This window comes from Phoxinus phoxinus (genome assembly GCF_949152265.1).
Source record: "Phoxinus phoxinus genome assembly, chromosome: 7".
NCBI lineage: Eukaryota > Metazoa > Chordata > Actinopteri > Cypriniformes > Leuciscidae > Phoxinus > Phoxinus phoxinus.
The window spans coordinates 31,114,049-31,132,316 of NC_136882.1; the positions used below are offsets into that span (position 1 = coordinate 31,114,049).

Consider the following 18,268-nt stretch of genomic DNA (forward strand, 5'->3'; position numbering starts at 1 on the left):
AAAATAAACCCGCAGAAACTATATTAGATTCAAGTCCTTTAACATCTTACACAAAATCTACAGTCAGAGATTTAGGCTTTTTAATTGACAATAACCTAAAAATGGACAAGCAAATAAATTCTGTAGTCCGGGCTTGTTTTTACAATCTGCGTCTACTAGCTAAAATTAAACCATTTCTATCAAATAAAGACTTTGAAAGAGTTATCCACACTTATTTTTTCAAGGCTCGACTTTTGTAATTCGCTGTATTGTGGCATTAACGCCGCATCTCTGTCTCGACTGCAATCGGTACAAAATGCGGCGGGGAGGCTTTTAATGGGAATAAAGAAACATGAGTCGATCACACCTGCACTGGAGTCTTTAAATTGGCTTCAGGTGCAGTACAAAATAAGATACAAAATTTTACTGTTTGTATATAAATCGCTAAATAATCAGGCCCCACCATATTTGGCGAATCTCTTAACTTTGTATACCCCCTCTAGAACATTACGCTAAGGAACTACTGATAGTACCTAGAACAAAACGCCTTCATAAGGGTGATCGGGCGTTTGCGGTTACAGGGCCGAGACAATGGAATGAGCTGCCGTTGCCTATCAGGTCTGCAAAATCGCTATCGATTTTTAAGCATTTGTGTAAATCACATCTGATGTCGTTAGCCTATAATGAGTAGATGTGATATTTTATATGTTATGTATTGACTGGTCTAGGTATGTCGTTATTTTTATCCTTTATTGGAATCTGTATGTAAAGCACTTTGGTTCAACCTGGGTTGTGTTTTAACAGTGCTATATAAATAAAACAAACAGAAACAGAAACAGAAGATATTTTCACGTTTTATTCAAAGGTATACACTACAACCTAAAATATCAGTAATACTAAATGTGTCTTGAAAAAGGCTGTTCGCTAACAAGTGGCTACTCACTACTCACATTCTTGCAAACTATTTTAAACTCAAACTTTTCTAACTTGTAGATTTTAAATTGAGATTAAAAGAGTTGTCTGAAGCTTGGTGGTGACATTACAATCTTCTTTCGCAGTGTGGTTCGTTTAAAGCCTACTTTTAGCTTTTTACTTTTGTTGATTGCATTTAGGCTTTAAAATTATAAAAGTTTTGTTCATTTATGGAGATGATCTAAATGAACTAAACATTGGATAATTAAACTTTTGTTGATCACAGAGTTTATTTTCTGCAATAATTCAAAACCCAATGGAAAAATCCCGTTGACTTTTTATCAAAGGAACCAAGGTGATTCAAACAAAAATGTCATCTCTCTCTGCAGCACTCTAGCTTTATGTGATGTACAGACGGATATTAAAGTAATTTTTTACTTGATACCCTTCTACTGTAGATCTCAGTTGGAAACTTAGATGTGCTCTCCTCTGGTTTATTGAAGATTAACATCCAAGTATCAAGTATATAAAGCAGGGTTCTTCAAATCCAGCCCTGGAGGGCCATATCCTGCAGAGTTTAGCTCAAACCATGATGAACATTTTTCTAGTAACTCTAAAGACCTTGACTAGCTTGGCCCTCCACGACCGGATTTGAGGAACCGTGATATAAAGCTTTACTGTGTGCATTTTTAGCTCTAGTTAGGCAGAATCTCATCCAATGCGATCTGCAAAAGATAACTTGCTTATAATGGTTTATTCAGGTTGAGGGTTGTTTTATCTTAAAGTTTTTCAATGTGAAGTAGCCAGTTCACAAAGCATTAAAAGTAAGGTGAATAGATGTGGTCAGCGGTAATTGTCTGGCCCTTTGCCCACAGCCTGGGACTCAAATGGAGAAAAGGGCAGAAGAACCCTGACCTCATCTGAAACACAGACTATTTGAGTCCGTGCAGCTGATTGCAAAGGGATATCTAACTTTCTTTATTTTCCAGGAAGAGGCTGTTTCTTTTGCCAGTAATGTGGGCTACCCTTGCCTCCTGCGACCATCCTATGTTCTGAGGTGAGTACAAGGGGAACGATGAATTCAAGACACAAGCACAGTATGGATGATCAGTTTTGGAATGGATTTCCCATGTGATGCTTTTGTACAGTATATCTCTTTGGCAGAGCATTTTGGGTAAAGATTTGTTTTCTCTTAAAGGAGTTCACCCAAAAATGTAAGTTTTGTCATTATTTACTCACCCTCATGTCGTTTCAAACCTGTGTGGATTTCATTCTTCTGTATGATAAAAATCTGTATGGCAAAAATATTTTTTTTTAGTCACATTTCACTAATAATCTTTCCCTCAAGTGATCTGTTAACTCAAACTACTGTAGTCAGATTGGTGAATGAATCATTCACTCTGATTTGCAAACCAGTTCAACTGGTTTATGTGAAAAGTATCAGCTCAAAAGAGCGATTTGCTGATCCAGTTCTCAATTTCAGTGATTATATGTCTTTAATTAATAATAATAGTACTACTAATAATTAATAATAGTACTAATAATAATAATACATATGTCCCTCTCATAAAGCTCTCAGATGGTCCCTTTTAGCCACTATAAATTGTCATTGAATGGAAAAGACCTGAGGGAATATTCTGAAATTCTTGCTTCACCCAAAAAAATAAAAAAATAAATTACAGCATACAGAACTGTTGATTTGTCAAGAGCAGAGAAATTTCACTCCATTCTCTTCTCAATGTCGACCTGTAAAATACTGGATAAAATGCATTCACCCGCATTCTAAGAATCCAGATTGACAGGACTCGAACAGCTAATTTGCAATAATCAGACAGCAGGCATCTATTTTGAGTGCCTCGATGGAGAAATTACTTTCCCTTCAAATTGAGTCCGCTGTGCAGCAAGAAGGCACAAAGAAATAGCAGGTAATGTTGCCTTTTTACCATTACCCAGAACATGTCTCAATCATAAAAGCACTTTCATCAGTGGAGTTTCTATTTGTTCTCATTAGATGTTGCCTCAAATTTCATTGACTGTTTTGAGACCAGTTTAGAGTTTTTTCAGGGAACCACATCAGTCACAGAGACTCACACTGTGCCAAGTGTGAAGCTAATAGTTATCAGTGGAAGGTGTAGAGCTCCAATTTCCATCTGGCTTTCTTGTAACCAGGTTCACAACGTGAAACTGAAGCTGAATGAAAGTAAAGTGCTTTAGCACATCCATTCATTTCTGTAAAATCTTTATATTGTTGTATGTAATAAACCAACTTCCACATACAGTACACATACATACAGTGATTTGCTTTAAGTTTTCAGGAAAATTCATCTGCCAAAAACAAGACTTTTTACTTCTTTAAATTCGTTTGAATATTTATTGCTCCATGTGAGCTCCACTGCTTAGCTGCTCGGTTGAGAGCTGTTTTTTGAGTCCTGCTCTGTGTTTCTGAGGTGCCAACTGTGGTTTGGCATCATTATATTGCCTAAACCCATGCCTCAGGCTCAGACACTCTGGGACTGCAGCTCCGACACAGAACCTGACAGAAACACTGCCAGTTCATCTGGACCGTGGAGCGGTTTATACTGAAGAGAGACGCTTAGGGCTGTCTCAGTATGTTTCCCTCTTGTCTCTCTGTGTTGACTGTATTTTGAGATGTTAGTGAAACATATTGCTGACTTTCAATTAAATAGCGTGACAGTAAGCAGTGGTCAGCTGTTGTAAGATTTTTTTCTTCACTATTAACTTTTCGCCATTCTTGCCAATAGCGGGTTATTTGGGATAATTTACTTGCCATAACTTGCTAAATCGTATGAAATCGTTTGATATCACCTTACACTGCAAAAGGCACTTATCGCCTTATCAAACTATTGAACACCTGTATTTCAAACCTTCTATAAGGTATAATGAGAAATGCTAAGTGTTAAAAAATTAGTTAAAATAATAAATTCTCTCTGTTGGGACATAATTATATATTCAAAAAGATATACAGTGTTAATTGTTTTACATTTTATATGGACTTTACAAGCCTTATGCTTATGACTTAGCCTTACGGTTGTGAAACAAAAATTTGGGTTCAGTAAGATTTTTTAAAATGTGTTTGAAAAAAAGTATCTTATGGTCATCCAGGTATTTATTTGATCAAAAATACAATAATATTGAGAAATATTATTACAACATTATTAATTATTTGTTATAACTGTTTATTATTTAAATATATTTTAAAAATAAGCAAAGCTGAATTTTCAGCAGCCATTATTTCTGTCTTCAGTGTCACATGGTTCTTCAGAAATCATTCTAATATGCTGATTTGCTGCTAAAACATGTATTATCATCAATGTTGAAAACAGTTGTTCTGCTAAATATTTTTGTGGAAACTATTACTTTTTTATTTATTTATAATACTGCGAATAGAAAATAATAGATAAAGAACAGCATTTATTTTAAATAGTTTTTTTTTTAACAATGCAAAAGTTTTCACTCACTTTTGATCAATTTAATGCATCCATCCTGAATATATAGATAGTTAGACAGACAAACAGACAATAGATTTGAATGATCATCTGTTCAGGTATGGATTGCTGTCATCTGTTAGATGTCTGGTGACAACACAAATGTTAGCTGCAGGGCTGATACCATAAAAATCACAGAAAACTGTCTTTTTTTTTCTTTCAATATGAAATATCGCTTCGAGGAGCAGCTGACCCAAATAAATTTCTCTAGTTGGATTTTTCTCTATCTTTCTTCTTTTACACAACTCTACATACAGTATATTCCTGTTAGGTTTGACTCTATAACCATATAATTATGTTTTTGTCTCATATTATTTCATGATGGACTCATCTAAGTGTCACAGTGATGAATGATAAAAATCTTTCTCTCTTTTCAGTGGCTCAGCCATGAATGTTGTGTACGGTGAAGATGAGATGAAACGATTCCTGGAGGAAGCCACACAGGTGTCACAGGTGAGGCCTGCACATTTAACTATTTGGCCCCGTCACAGCACAAATAACTTCATGTGAAGCGTGTTGATTTTGCCACGTGAATCATGCAATGCCTCAGTCATGAATTATGTAATATGCATCCTTTTTTAAACCCATTATCACAAATGAATGATGCTCTTAATTAATTTCATCCTATGTAAAACACACTTTAGAAAAAGGTGCCCTAAAGAGGTTTTTTATTCTTTTAAAGGCAGACCAAGCATATCTCCATCAGCTCCAGTTTTCCTGTACCTCAGGGCCAGTACTGATTTTCATCTCCTTTTCCTGCTGCCCTTTACAGTTTTCCACTTAAGAGTGCAATAGTTTTCCTGAGTCCAGCAAAACCGCTTTACCTTCGCTGTCACCATCATTGAGACATTTTTAATACCATCATCACTAACAAAATATGAAAATTATCCGTTTTTATATTGTCATGAGCTAGTACATTCTCGAGACTTGTAGCTACAGGATGAAGAGAACTATTTAACTTCTTCAATTCATAAAATCAATGATCTAGAAGATGGACCTCTGCCAAAGACCAACAACAATTAACTTTGTCTGAATTGTGAAGCATAGCATAGCACATCACCTCATATCTTAAATTTATATGCCACAAAAATGGATGAATGTATTTTAGCATTGCCTCTTCTAATTCTATGTTGTAATCCATTTTTTCCAAAAATTTGCCAAAAGAAAAAGGCTGTCAATTTGTACAAATGTGCATATTAGCTAAAAGAGAAATTAAACTGCATTCACACTACCAGCGACTTTGTCGCTGCATTTCGCCAGTGGCTGTGGCATTTTGTGAATGACATTCACGGATGTTACTTTGTTGTAGACAAATCAGGTTTCTTGCCGCTACAAGCAAACATTTTGGAAGGAAAAATCTAAATCTAAATGGAATCAGTACATAAAATGCCTAATATTAAAGATGAACGAGAAACAGAGTGCTCTTTGCCATCGCGGCTATTTATCTGCAGCAAAAGGGCAAATGCCGGTTTATCCGGGCTCACAAAACCATTCAGGCTCAGAGTCATAATTTATCATAAATTATAGGACACTTGCGAACTGCAAAAATTAGCTAGTGCGCTCCACTGACTTCACTCCTATTGGTTTTCGCTCCCGAAAGTCGCTCTTCATTTGCATAAAGTTGATCTGTCACATCGCTGCACACGCCCCATCCGGTCGCCAACAGTCCCTGTCGCTCGTGTCACTGGAAATAGCCAACTCTCCATTAAAATGAATGGGGTTGTGTCGCTTTGTCTCTGCTAGTGTGAACACAGGTTTAGTTAACTTTTCTTTGCTTGTTTTCTTCGTCACTGGCATGTAGATGTCATCCAAACTAACAGACGTGACTAAAAGCCACAGAATTCCAAAAATGATTTCATGAGGTCTTTAACTTCATTGTCCTATAACGGAGCAGATCTATGAAATATAGATTTATAGAGTTGTGAACCCTTTTATCACTCTGGTAAATTAATGTGGCTGGATTGAGAAGGAATGAATCATTTTCTTTAGCACTCAATTAGCCTTAGTGTGCCTTACATCAGGTAAATATATATTTGCTTATGTGATATATATTCTCTCTCTCTTGCTCTCGCTCTCGTGTGTGTAAACTTGGTTAAGGTATTTATCTGACACAATTATTTGGAAAAAGGGCAAACTACAGCTACAGGTTTTATTTTACTATGCAAAAATACATTTAGTAAATACATTTCAATCATTTCTTTGTTTGACCGCCTGGCCAAAAATGATGTCTGCACAATTTGGCAGGTTTCGCTACATACACGAAAGGTTCACCCTATTACTTACTTCATAAGAACGTAACCACACAGATCAACTTAAAGATTAAAGGCTGAAATTATCAATACACGTCTGCACACCAGCCACATTCAATGAAAATCTACCAGCTTAATAGCTTGTTTCACTTCCCCACAGAAATTATTATTTTCAAAGTGTCGGTCAGGTTGTCTTGGAAAGCCACTCATATAACTAATTGATATAATAAGATTGAAATATAGACAGGTCTTTCAGACATGTGCTTGGTTGAAGGGTTAAGTTCTGCTCTGCATGATGCTTATATTCATGCAAGTATCAAAATCCAAACCCTGTGCTACATGAGACCCAGGTTGATGTGTCTGTAAGAGACGGTTAGCAATTCTGGGAAGCATAAACACTCTGTCCTTGTACAGCTATAGCCTTTAAAGACTTTTTGAATTAGATTTTCAATACAGAGTTTTTTTAATGTCCTTGGCATTACATTCTTAAAAGCCGTTTTCAGCTATTTTGTTATTTACTGCATTTTCTCGGAAAACAGGATCATCCTGTGGTCATCACCAAATTCGTTTGTGGTGCCAGAGAAGTGGAGGTCGATGCAGTAGCCAGAATGGGCAAGGTGAGCGATTCTAGAATCATCCTGGTGTTTTAATTCTCCCACAGGAAATGGGTAAATAGCATTAAATAGAAATCTGTCTAAAATTGAAAGCAGAATGTGGAACACTTGGTTTTGATTGAAAATGTCTCGTCGAATCAAAACATCTACGATGCAGCGGTTTGATTGTTCAGAGGTTGTGGAAAACTTTTTAGCATCGTCAACTTCATCTTTGCAGCCGAGCCCGACATTGACACAGAAAACACTAGTTTATTTATATACAATCAAACTATCTCCTTGCTATATTTGACACGTTCATAATCATTACCGGTACTTTTGCCGGTTCTTTGTGGCAAACTTCATGCGTGCGCTTGAGTGTGGAACAGACTAGGAAAGCAACTTGCACTGACTAGTCACTGCCATTATTTGGTCTCAAGATGCACACCAGTAATGTTATTTTCTAAGGCAGGTTTATAAAAGCTGCTTAAATGCCCTAATTGAACTAAGCCCTAATCCTGGCTTAATCTTAGCCCTGTCTGTGAAACCGGGCCTGGGTGTTCAATTCACAGGCCGTTTGCATGTCTCATCTTGTTTTTCCAAGTTTGCAGTCAGTTGATGATTGAAAAAATAAAGTATGAGCCACAAGATGATCGATGATTTTCAAAAAAGCAAAACTATATGCGAGTTGAAATAAATGATAGATAATTATCTGTTTTAAGTGTGGTTGTCGTTACAGGTGCTGGCTCATGCTATCACAGAGCATGTGGAGGACGCAGGAGTGCACTCAGGAGACGCCACACTCATACTGCCCACCCAGACCATCAGCCAGGGAGCTCTGGAGAAGGTCCCAGTCTCATTTACATTCAACAAAGCTTTCTGTGTCCTTTCTGGTTAAGCTGGTTTGCACCTTGTTCAAACAGACGTTTTTTTTTTTGTCTTTCCAACACATTTCAAAACATTTTCACAAGCCTGATCCAAACCATCTCCATAGTTTAGTCATAGTGTACTTTAAAACTTTTAATCTGCCACACTTTCCCATTTTTCTCTGTGGTGATTTGGATACTGTTCATAATGCTGAAACCTCCACTGCTAAAGTTTGCATTGTTACTATGACAATCAATGTGTGGTGGCAAAAACCACTGCAGTCCGAGCAGGAAAAATCAAACCTGTCTACATATAACTTGCCGTCTTTCCATCTAAACATAATGCTGGTGTCATTCTTAATCTAAAGTTTCTTTCCCTCCAGAATGGTGTGGTCTTGATTGTGTTTTTCACGAGACACCAATGTGACTTTTCATTCTCCTTCCAGCTGAATCAAAGCTGACTGTCAAAAATAGTTTGTGTGTTTGTGAAATCCACAACTTAAAACACATCTGACAAAGCGTGTGTGTATTCCCAGCAAAGTTACAAACTGTCTCTCAGAGGGCCAGTAGTCAAAGTCTTCTCTTTTCAGCTGCCTCACTTTATCAGAGTTAATATTAAACTTTCTGTGCTTCCTAAAAGGTTTCAAGTTGTACATTTAATTGGTGATTTTTTGACAGGGCATGCATAACTCAGACTGTGACTGATGGTTTCTGCCTGTGCATCTGCAAATACTTTAAGTGAGGTATTACTTGTTTTTATTTATATATTTATAATATATATATATATATTTTTGATTTTAGGTGAAGACTGCTACACAGAAAATTGCAAAGACGTTTGAGATTTCAGGGCCATTTAACACTCAATTTTTGGTGAAAGGCAATGATGTTATGGTAAGTTATTGGTTCACAGTTCTTCATGAAAAATGTGACGATGACTTGAAATATATGAATTTGAACATACATTTTTCAGCGCCAGTGGACCAACCCCATTTACAAACATTTTTTATCCAGAATGAACTATTTGCTTTTTTTTCCTTTTTTATTTACTCTGTAAATTATGATTTTTTTTATTGAATCATTAGGTCAGGAGGAAATGAATCATGCTAAGCTTTTGAGTTTGCATTCAGCTTTATATTAGTAATTTGTTAAATATGGCTGCTGGTTACTCAGGACCATGTGTTTCTGTCTCAGGTGATAGAGTGTAACCTGCGTGCCTCTCGATCCTTCCCTTTCGTCTCTAAAACTATTGGTGTGGACTTCATTGATGTGGCCACCAGGGTCATGGTGGGGGAGCCAGTGGACGAGTCTCATCTGCCCTCTCTAGAAAACCCAATCATTCCAGTCGACTATGTTGGCATTAAGGTGTGTAAAGGGAAGTAAGCTGTGATCTAGCAGTTATTGCACATGTGCTCATGTGGGAGAACTTGAGAAGCAGGTTCAGTTGTAGCCTGTGTCATGTTTTTTTTTAAAAGTTTTATAAAAGTTTAACAAACAAATAAAAAATACAAATATAATATTTATAAAATATTATATTACATATTCATATTATATACAAAGACAGACACGCACTCAAGGATACGTTTATTTGATAAAAAAATACAATAATATTGTGAAATATTATTACAATGGAAAATTGTATGTAATTTATTACTGTGATGGCAAAGCTGAATTTTCAGCAGGCATTACTCCAGTCAGTAATATTATCCTTCAGTCCCTTCATTATAAGTTGCTGATTTGGTGATCAAGAAACATTTCTTCTTATTATTATCAACAATGTTGAAATCAGTTGTGCTGTTTAATATTTTTGTGGAAACTGATTTTTGTTCAGGATTCTTTGATGAATAGGAAGTTTAAAATAAGAGCTTTTTAAATAAAAACATTATAAATGCATCCTTGCTAAATAAAAAATCTTTCAAAAATGGTTTAACCCTGAATGTTTGAACAGTAATGTATATTTCCAGCATGCTACGTACCACTTTGGGAAGGCACAATCTACCTGTTTGCAAAGTACTGCCATAGATCATTTGTACTGCTCTTTAGAAGTTTATTTGTCTTCTCATATAACACGTTACTACTTACTGAGCAAGCCAGTTAAGGGTGAGCTTTAAAAGTGATTGATTATACAATTAAATTACTAGAGTGTTAGTGCTGGTTTGAATCACAGGTTCAGGAGTCCGCCTGAATGGTGTTTCTATTCTCCTAAAGTCATTTCCTGTGAAATGATCAAGGAGTTTTAGTGCAATAGCCCCAAAGAGGAGCCAATCAGAAGGGAATAATCCCTGTCTCCTGCCAATCTCAGTTTTAAATACCTCATTTAGTGCTGAGAGGAATTTTAAACAGCTAACTGGATGTTTCGGTTAGGGAGATGTATAGGGGATTTACATTCTCTTGCAAGATTAAAGATTCATTCTCTCTCTCTCCTTTTCAAATGCACCACTCGTGATCTTTTTCTTAAGTTTCCCATAGGAAAGAAATGCCTTGATGAAGCTATCGCGTATACCTCAGTTGTTTCTCCTAGACAGCTACAAGAGCAAATGGAGACTTCTACTTTTGAACACACACACTAACGCACGCACACACTACAGTATATATACCTATATATACTTAAGTATTTAAAAGTCCCCTATATATATTGTATATATAATTAAGCAGCACAACTGTTTTCAACATTAATATAAAGAAATATTTAAATTGTTGAAATGTTGAATTTCCATACAGGAATTAATTAAATTTTTAAAAATATATAAAAGTAGAACATTAAAATAGTTAATTGTACTAATATTTCACAAAATTGCTGTTTTACTGTGTTTTTGACTTGCAAGCTTGGTGACCGTAAGAGACTTCCTTAAAAAAACATTTATAAATCGTACCAACCCCAAACTTTTGAACAGTAGTTATTATAATATTGTCTATTTCTTTCTTGATTTGTGGCACCCAAGAAAAAGTAAAAATGTGTGATAAATGTAAAAGGATCTTAAATTAATTGAATTAGTTAAATTCGGTGGGAGTAGTCGGGTACGGGATGACACTAATAATATGAATTAATATGACCACATTGGTGCATTATCATGTTTCTTGTTTCCTGGGTAGCGTCTCAGAAATAGCGCACTTTCTGCCTAACAAGTCCCCAATGTGAAGTCTTTACTGCTTTCCTCAGCTTCACAAATGGCTGTTGGAGGAAGGTCGGCATGTACTGTATGAGCTTTTCAATGTGCATGGACACGCTCCATCTTTGTGTTTCATGAAAGTGCTCGTTATTCTTGTTTGAGAATCTCTGTTGCTCACATTTACCTGGGAACCATGTTTTTTTTTGAGAAATGCGTCCACTAAGATGATATTCTGATACTGTATCTCTCAAAAGGTTCCATACAAATTTGCTCACTGACTTTTCTTCAGCTTTCTCCCGGCATTATGTGATAGATTGTCAGTATATAATATTAGCAATTTTCCTCTTGTAATGTATGCAGTGACCCATTGGGACCAGGAAGGCCTGGTTTCCATACCAACCACCGGCCTTTAAAGGAAGCTCTATAAATTGGTAATAGGAAAGACCACTCTTTGCTACTTCACCCAAGATGTTCTGAGATTCTCCTCGCAGGGTAGTGTGAATCCTCAGGGGGTTCAGTGATAAATAATGTATCTGCTATGACGATGAACTGTCTCTGGAACGGTGCCCGGTTTGGAGGAGTAGTAGTAGTAGTATTGGAGCTAGTAGTGTCCTTCACCTCCACAGTTCAGCCTGGCTGTGGTGCCCACTGGGATTCCTGCCACATTAACAGCCAACAATGCATCAATAACAGAATGCATCAAAGCTGCTTGTTTATTCCCGCCGGTGCGGCTTCCTCTCGCATTTACATACGTAAGTGAGGCTGGCTTATCCAGGGCTGATTAGATGGCTTCAAGGATGAGTTCCCCCTGGTGGCGCGCTGCAGTGGAGGCCGAGGTGGCGTGTTAATCTGTGTCCCGTGTCCCCTGTGCAGGTAATGGGAGCTGTCTGCCTTTAATTGGAGAGATAAGGATGTCACTTCTCACAGGGCAATCAGATCGCCCCGTCACTCGAAACCGCTTGAATAGAAGTCAAACCTGCTCCCCTGTTGGTCTAGTCCACAACATTCAGACTTTAGCAGTCTCATCATGTTCTATCCAGCTTATTTTTAACTTAAAAGCAGATGCAGCCATTTATAACATGAATGTGCGAGGCTTCAGGTCTTCCAGTTATTATTAGAGGTACAAAACTGTACAATTAATATTGCGAACTGTTTTTCTATCACATTTATTTTATTGTATTTATAAACAAATACTTTTACTGTGTTCTGCACTTGTTATTCTTAGCCTATGAATCGTAAGTCTCGCACATTCACCGAAAATAGACTACATCCGCATTGCAAAATAAGGTGGATAAGCTGACTGTCAGTAGCACCCAAAATTAAAACTTACCCAGCATCCTTTTTCACATTACATGTGTTCTGCTTAAATGGAGGTATCACAACCTGACCTGTTTTAAGTCATTTCATGTGTCCTTTAAGTTTGTCTCTTCTTCAAATGTTATGTTTTGGCCTGTGGGTGGCAGTGGTGAACTAGGTTTCCTGTTTTCATACGCTCTCATTCGAGAAGTTCCCTTATAATCTAATTTCATTGGTAAGAATCACCTTAACATGTCAAGTGCTCTTGAAACCATTAACCCTATATTAGAAATGGACACATTAGACTTTCATTAGGCATGTGTACATTTTCTCGCTTTCTTGTTCCCAGGATTCGTGCTAAACACGGAGCAATAATGCTTCACAGATACTTGTCAGGAAGTAAACAGCATTTGTATCAAATGGCTTTTTTAAATAAATGGATGCCTAGTGTACATCTCCTAAATTGCAAATGTTTCTCTTGCAGGTCTATATGCTGATCAAAATCATGCTTAAAAGTGATAGAGAAAATATCTAATATTTAATCAGACAATTTTATTGCCTACAGTTTTCACATTTTTTTGTGAATTTTTAGTAAAATGAGTAAAGATTTTTTTGTAAATACTTGTTTTAAATTTTTATATTTCACTATACAGTTTTCACTGTATTTTTGATTGAATAAATGCAGCCTTGGCTAATGCATATACTGTAAAATACTGTTTAAAAGTTGCATTATGTTTTTAAAAGATGTCTTTAAATGCACACCATTTAAAAAAACATTGAAAGACTACTTGAAGTTGAATATTGTAATACTCTTTGCTAGGCTCCCATGTTTTCCTGGCCTCGGTTGAGAGAAGCTGACCCTGTCCTGCGTTGTGAGATGGCCTCCACTGGAGAGGTATGGAGCTGCTTTAGACACACATTGATTACTGTTACATCTGTCATCAAATCTGAAGAGGCTCCAGCTCATGTTTTCATCACCGTTATCTGGGAATCAGCCCCACCATCAGGGATACACATTTACATATTGTCCAGCTTTAGCCCTATTAGTTCTGAGGTGCTCGTGGACACCTACATCTAGTTTTTCTGTCCTGCCTTAAAAATTCAGCTAAGATTATTTTAATGTTTCCACTCGGGCCGCTCTACCTGCTCTCCCTGGCAACGGGAAAACCATAGAAACCAGCCTGGAGGACAATGAAGCAGGAGGAGCGTTTTTATCGTGCAGCACTGATTTTCAGCTTTAGAACAGGAAGTATAATATCTCCATCCCAGATTTTATGATGGCCCCATTCTGTCCGTTTTTTCTTCTTCATAATTGCAATATCACACCAGTCTAACTTTATTCAGCAACATTAATATGTTTGATTTATCTCACCTTGGCTTTGAATATTGTACTAATGGAGATGAATGAATAATTTATCCAGGAGTTTCTGTATGCTGCAATGAATATTTGCAGATTTGCTCATAATCTTAAGGATCAAGATATTTCTTTCTTGCTCTTGTTTTTCAGCATTCTCTTTTGCTCTCTGCAGGTGGCTTGCTTTGGACCAAACATCTATTCTGCCTTCCTGAAGGCCATGCTCTCTACAGGATTCAAGCTTCCCCAGAAGGGGATTCTCATTGGGATACAAGTAAAGGAGAAACTTTTGTTCTTTCCTTAAGGGATAAATCTCAAAAGACTGCCTGCTTTACATCCTCTCTGGTTTACACAGTAGTACATAAACCTTTCTGGCTTGTTTTGATCAGAGCAGGTTGTTATTTCCTCATAAAATGATAAACACCATAATATGAGGTTTTCAAGTAGGAAAACAATTCCTGAAAATATTTAGAGATCATTAACAAGCTTCAAAGTTAGCATGGAAAAATATACATTTTCTGGCTGCTCTTCTATACAATGGAAGTGAGTAGGGACTAGATTTGTCAAGCTACAGAAATGACAAAAAAACACCATAATAGTATCAGAAAAATGGTCAATATGACTTGTGCATAATATAATATAATATAATATTATATAATATAATAACAATGCAGTCTGATAGATAAAACCCACAAGCCTTCATTTCATATAGAGGAAGACCTTTGACCATCTTTAAAGGGATAGTTCACCCACAAATGAAAATTCGGTCATAATTTTCTCACCCTCAAGTTGTCGCAAACCTGTATGAATTTCTTTCTTCTGCTGAACACAAAAGAAGATATTTTGAAGAATATTGGTAACCAAACAGTTATTTTTTAAATATCTTCTTATCAAATGTGAAGCCACAAATCGCAAACATTGATCATCCATAAATGACTACTAAAATAAGAAATGGAAAATTGGAAATTGTTTCATGTAAATCTCCCTGAAGCTGCGCATGAACATTTAGGAGTCCCGAAGGGGCGAGTACAAAATCACATATATTCACATGAAATACATCCTGAATCACCCTGTTATAGTGTTTTATGTTCTTGCAGTACTCCTATTTTAATTTCAGCGAGTTTCACGTGACAGAGAATCAGAGTGAAATGTCTTTCCATTCGGCTAGTGTGACTCAAGCTCGTTCTGCAGGCACAAGATGTATTAAACAGGCTTTATAAAGAAATTCCTAAATGCTTAAAACACGAAGCAATTGATAGTTACGATCGGTTTTCCTCAAATGGGTTTCTATAGGCAAAATGTTTTTGTGGTTCATTTTCCTTGGGTGTAACTGTGTGATGTTCACACATCATTCTAAGCCTCGACTATGACACTGGAATTCAGGCTTTGTTTTATGTTTTGATGTAATATCATCACCGGCATGCCGTTTTTCATTTCCTCCCGTGCTCTCTCAGTTTACGATTCATGCCCACTCTCAGCGTGGAAATCAAATATCTTGTCAGGGTCATTGACGATGCTCAGACAGCATTGTGTTCTAATGGAGACTCGGGTATGAATGAGAGCATGAAATTCCCATTCGAAAACAAACCTCCGGATTCTGTAGACGCTACCTGCCTGATGGCCGTACCTGGGGACTGCAGATCTGACATGCTTTTTAAAGCCTGATTACCAGCCCGTGGTTAAGTCTCCGTGAACACAGAGCTGTGCTATTGATCTGGAAGTGCTTAGAGGAAGACTTTTCTTCTAGAAATAGTCTCCTGCTCTGTGTCCATCCACACAGACTACCTGACCTTTTGGCTTTGATCTTTTTTTTCTGTCCGACTATCTTTTTCTTCCTGCTTTCTTATTTATTTATTTTTGTTTATGTTTTTGTCTCTAGCATTCATTCAGGCCTAACTTCCTTTCCACTGCTCATCAGCTTCACGAGGAGGGCTTCAAGGTGAGTCATTCTCATCCACAACTTTTGTTGGGTTCAATATACAGTTGTTTTTACTGTCTTGAACCAATAAAACAGCTGTTGACATACTTTAGTAGTATTTTTCTTTGCTGAATTACATCTCACGTGGATAAAGAACAAATCTGCTTCTGCTGTCCTGTTTTTAGCTGTACGCCACAGAGGGTACGTCAGCTTGGCTTAATGCTAATGATGTTCCAACTATCCCTGTTGCTTGGCCGAGCCATGAAACCAATAACACACCATTACCAAGCATCAGCAGGTGAGTACTTTTGCCCTTTTTTTTTCCAACTGTATTTTTATTAGCGCTATAAATTGATTAAATATTTAAATACAATATTTGTAAAAAAATTATCAAGTGCTATATTAATAAAATATTATTATTATGAATTGCGATTTATTGACAATTTTTCACACTTCAGCTCCTTTAAGGAAATAAAATATGGGTTTCTTTAATGGCTAATGCATATACAGTGCCGTTCAAAAGTAAGAAGTCACTTATGCTCACCAATGCTGCATTTATTTGATAAAAAATACAGTGAAAACTTTAATATTTTGACACATTACTATTTAAAATAGCAGTTTACATTTTAAAATGTAATGTAATGTCATCTTGTGATGACAAAGCTTAATTTTTTAGCATCATTACTCAGTCTTGAGTGTAACATAATCCTTCATAAATTATTGTAATATAATGAAAACATTTCTCAAGAAACATTTCTTATTACCGTATTATCAATGTTGAAAACAATAGTAAAAAAAACCACATTTTAAAATGTTTTTAAACGTAAATATGTAATTTATGTGTATACGGTATATATATCACCATTACATTTTTTCGATTATAAAACAGCCAGTAATGCAGATGAAAAACATATTTACTTTATAAAAACATAAAAACTATGAGTTAGAGTGGTATTGCATAATCCTGAAACTGATTGTTGGCTTTTATCGGAGACATTTAGCTGTAACAGTCACTGATCTGCTGTTTTGAGACCCAAGAAGCTAAGCCTGTCAACAGAAGATCCAGTCACCTTTTAGGCGTTCAGGCATCTTTGTGTCACTTATGTTAGCATTCTGCTCTGGTGCACAGCTCTGTTGTAGCAAAATCCCTTCAGACACTGCATACTGAGATACAAGTATGTCTGCCGTCTGCCCTCAAGGGTTGCAGTAAAAGGCCTTTACCATTTTGTTTTAGTAAGAGATATTTACTAAAGTCGGATCACAGATTCAGCTAATCACGTTTATAACTAATCAGAGAGAGCTTTTAACGCAGCTTCACATATATTATTTGATTTAACATTTTTGATTCTTGTATTAAGGCGTATACCCTAAATAATGAATAGCACTTTCGAAAAATGGAGAGAATCTGGTTTTATCAGTAGCCTAATAAAAACTGGTTTATTTTACAATGAATCGGTTGGCTCATGGGGGCCAAAAATGATCAAGTATACCTTTTGAAAATTGTAAAAGGTTTATAATATATCACTCTTTGCATTATGCTCTGAATAGACTTGTCAGCGAAGGACACATTGACCTTGTGGTCAACTTACCGAATAACAACACCAAGTTTCTCAAGGATAACTTCCAGATCCGGAGAATGGCGGTTGATTACGGAGTACCTCTTATCACAAACTTCCAGGTCAGCCTTGTCTCTTAAATATATTATGAATTATTTTGGTTCTAGTAATAAATACCCGTTTCCCTTTTCTACAGGTTGTAAAGCTGTTTGCAGAAGCCATTAGGTATTCCAGTGACTTAGACGCCACCAGCCTGTTCCACTACCGCCAACGTGAACCCAGACTGTCGCAGAGCTCCGCTGCATGGTTAACTTGTAACCTCTAAAACGGGAAACTCTAACAAGTTACCCGAGGTGGTGTTATCCATCCATCGGTGGCCAGTTGAACAGTTAAAAGTGTTTTAACAAACATGAATCTAACTAGACAGGGCTTAATAGTAAGGGTTTTTCAGCTGGCCCAATCAGAACAGTAGTTCTGGTCTCACTGGCCATACTTATTTAGTACGTTTTTTTATATTTATATAATTTTACATAATTTTGTTTAATTTTATTATAATTATACTACCGTTAAACTGGTTTTTAATGTTTGTGAAGGATCTATTTGATACAAAAATGCACTATTCCAGTCTTCAATGTCACATGATCCTTCAGAAATCATTCCAATATGCTGATTTGGTATATTTGATATATATATATGTATCATAATTTATTATAAATATATACTTATTTAATATTAATTCATATTTAATTTAATTACAAAAATATAATTCATTGACAACTATAAATTCATATCAACACACTTTTGCAGGAAAACACTACTGATCGATCCTTATTGTTGAGCCCTGCTAGGCACAATTACAATTTATCAATGTTTTTCCACTTGTCTTGAAACTGTGTATATTCAATGTCTACCTTGTCTTGACCAACATACCAAGA

General features: G+C 36.4%; 1 protein-coding gene across 2 annotated transcripts in view; it reads left to right on the forward strand.

Moving 5' to 3' along the window:
* cps1 (carbamoyl-phosphate synthase 1, mitochondrial) overlaps positions 1-18,032 on the forward strand; it is a 41,744-nt gene extending 23,712 nt beyond the window's left edge. For both annotated transcript variants that reach the window (XM_079619304.1, XM_079619305.1), the window contains exons 27-38: positions 1,881-1,948; positions 4,775-4,850; positions 7,186-7,263; positions 7,976-8,083; positions 8,904-8,993; positions 9,294-9,464; positions 13,326-13,400; positions 14,035-14,133; positions 15,739-15,798; positions 15,963-16,075; positions 17,326-17,455; positions 17,530-18,032. In XM_079619304.1, the coding sequence (XP_079475430.1) occupies positions 1,881-1,948; positions 4,775-4,850; positions 7,186-7,263; positions 7,976-8,083; positions 8,904-8,993; positions 9,294-9,464; positions 13,326-13,400; positions 14,035-14,133; positions 15,739-15,798; positions 15,963-16,075; positions 17,326-17,455; positions 17,530-17,658 (1,197 nt within the window). In that variant the 3' untranslated portion in view covers positions 17,659-18,032. The remainder of the gene's footprint in view (positions 1-1,880; positions 1,949-4,774; positions 4,851-7,185; positions 7,264-7,975; positions 8,084-8,903; positions 8,994-9,293; positions 9,465-13,325; positions 13,401-14,034; positions 14,134-15,738; positions 15,799-15,962; positions 16,076-17,325; positions 17,456-17,529) is intronic.
* The last annotated feature ends 236 nt before the right edge of the window (positions 18,033-18,268 follow it).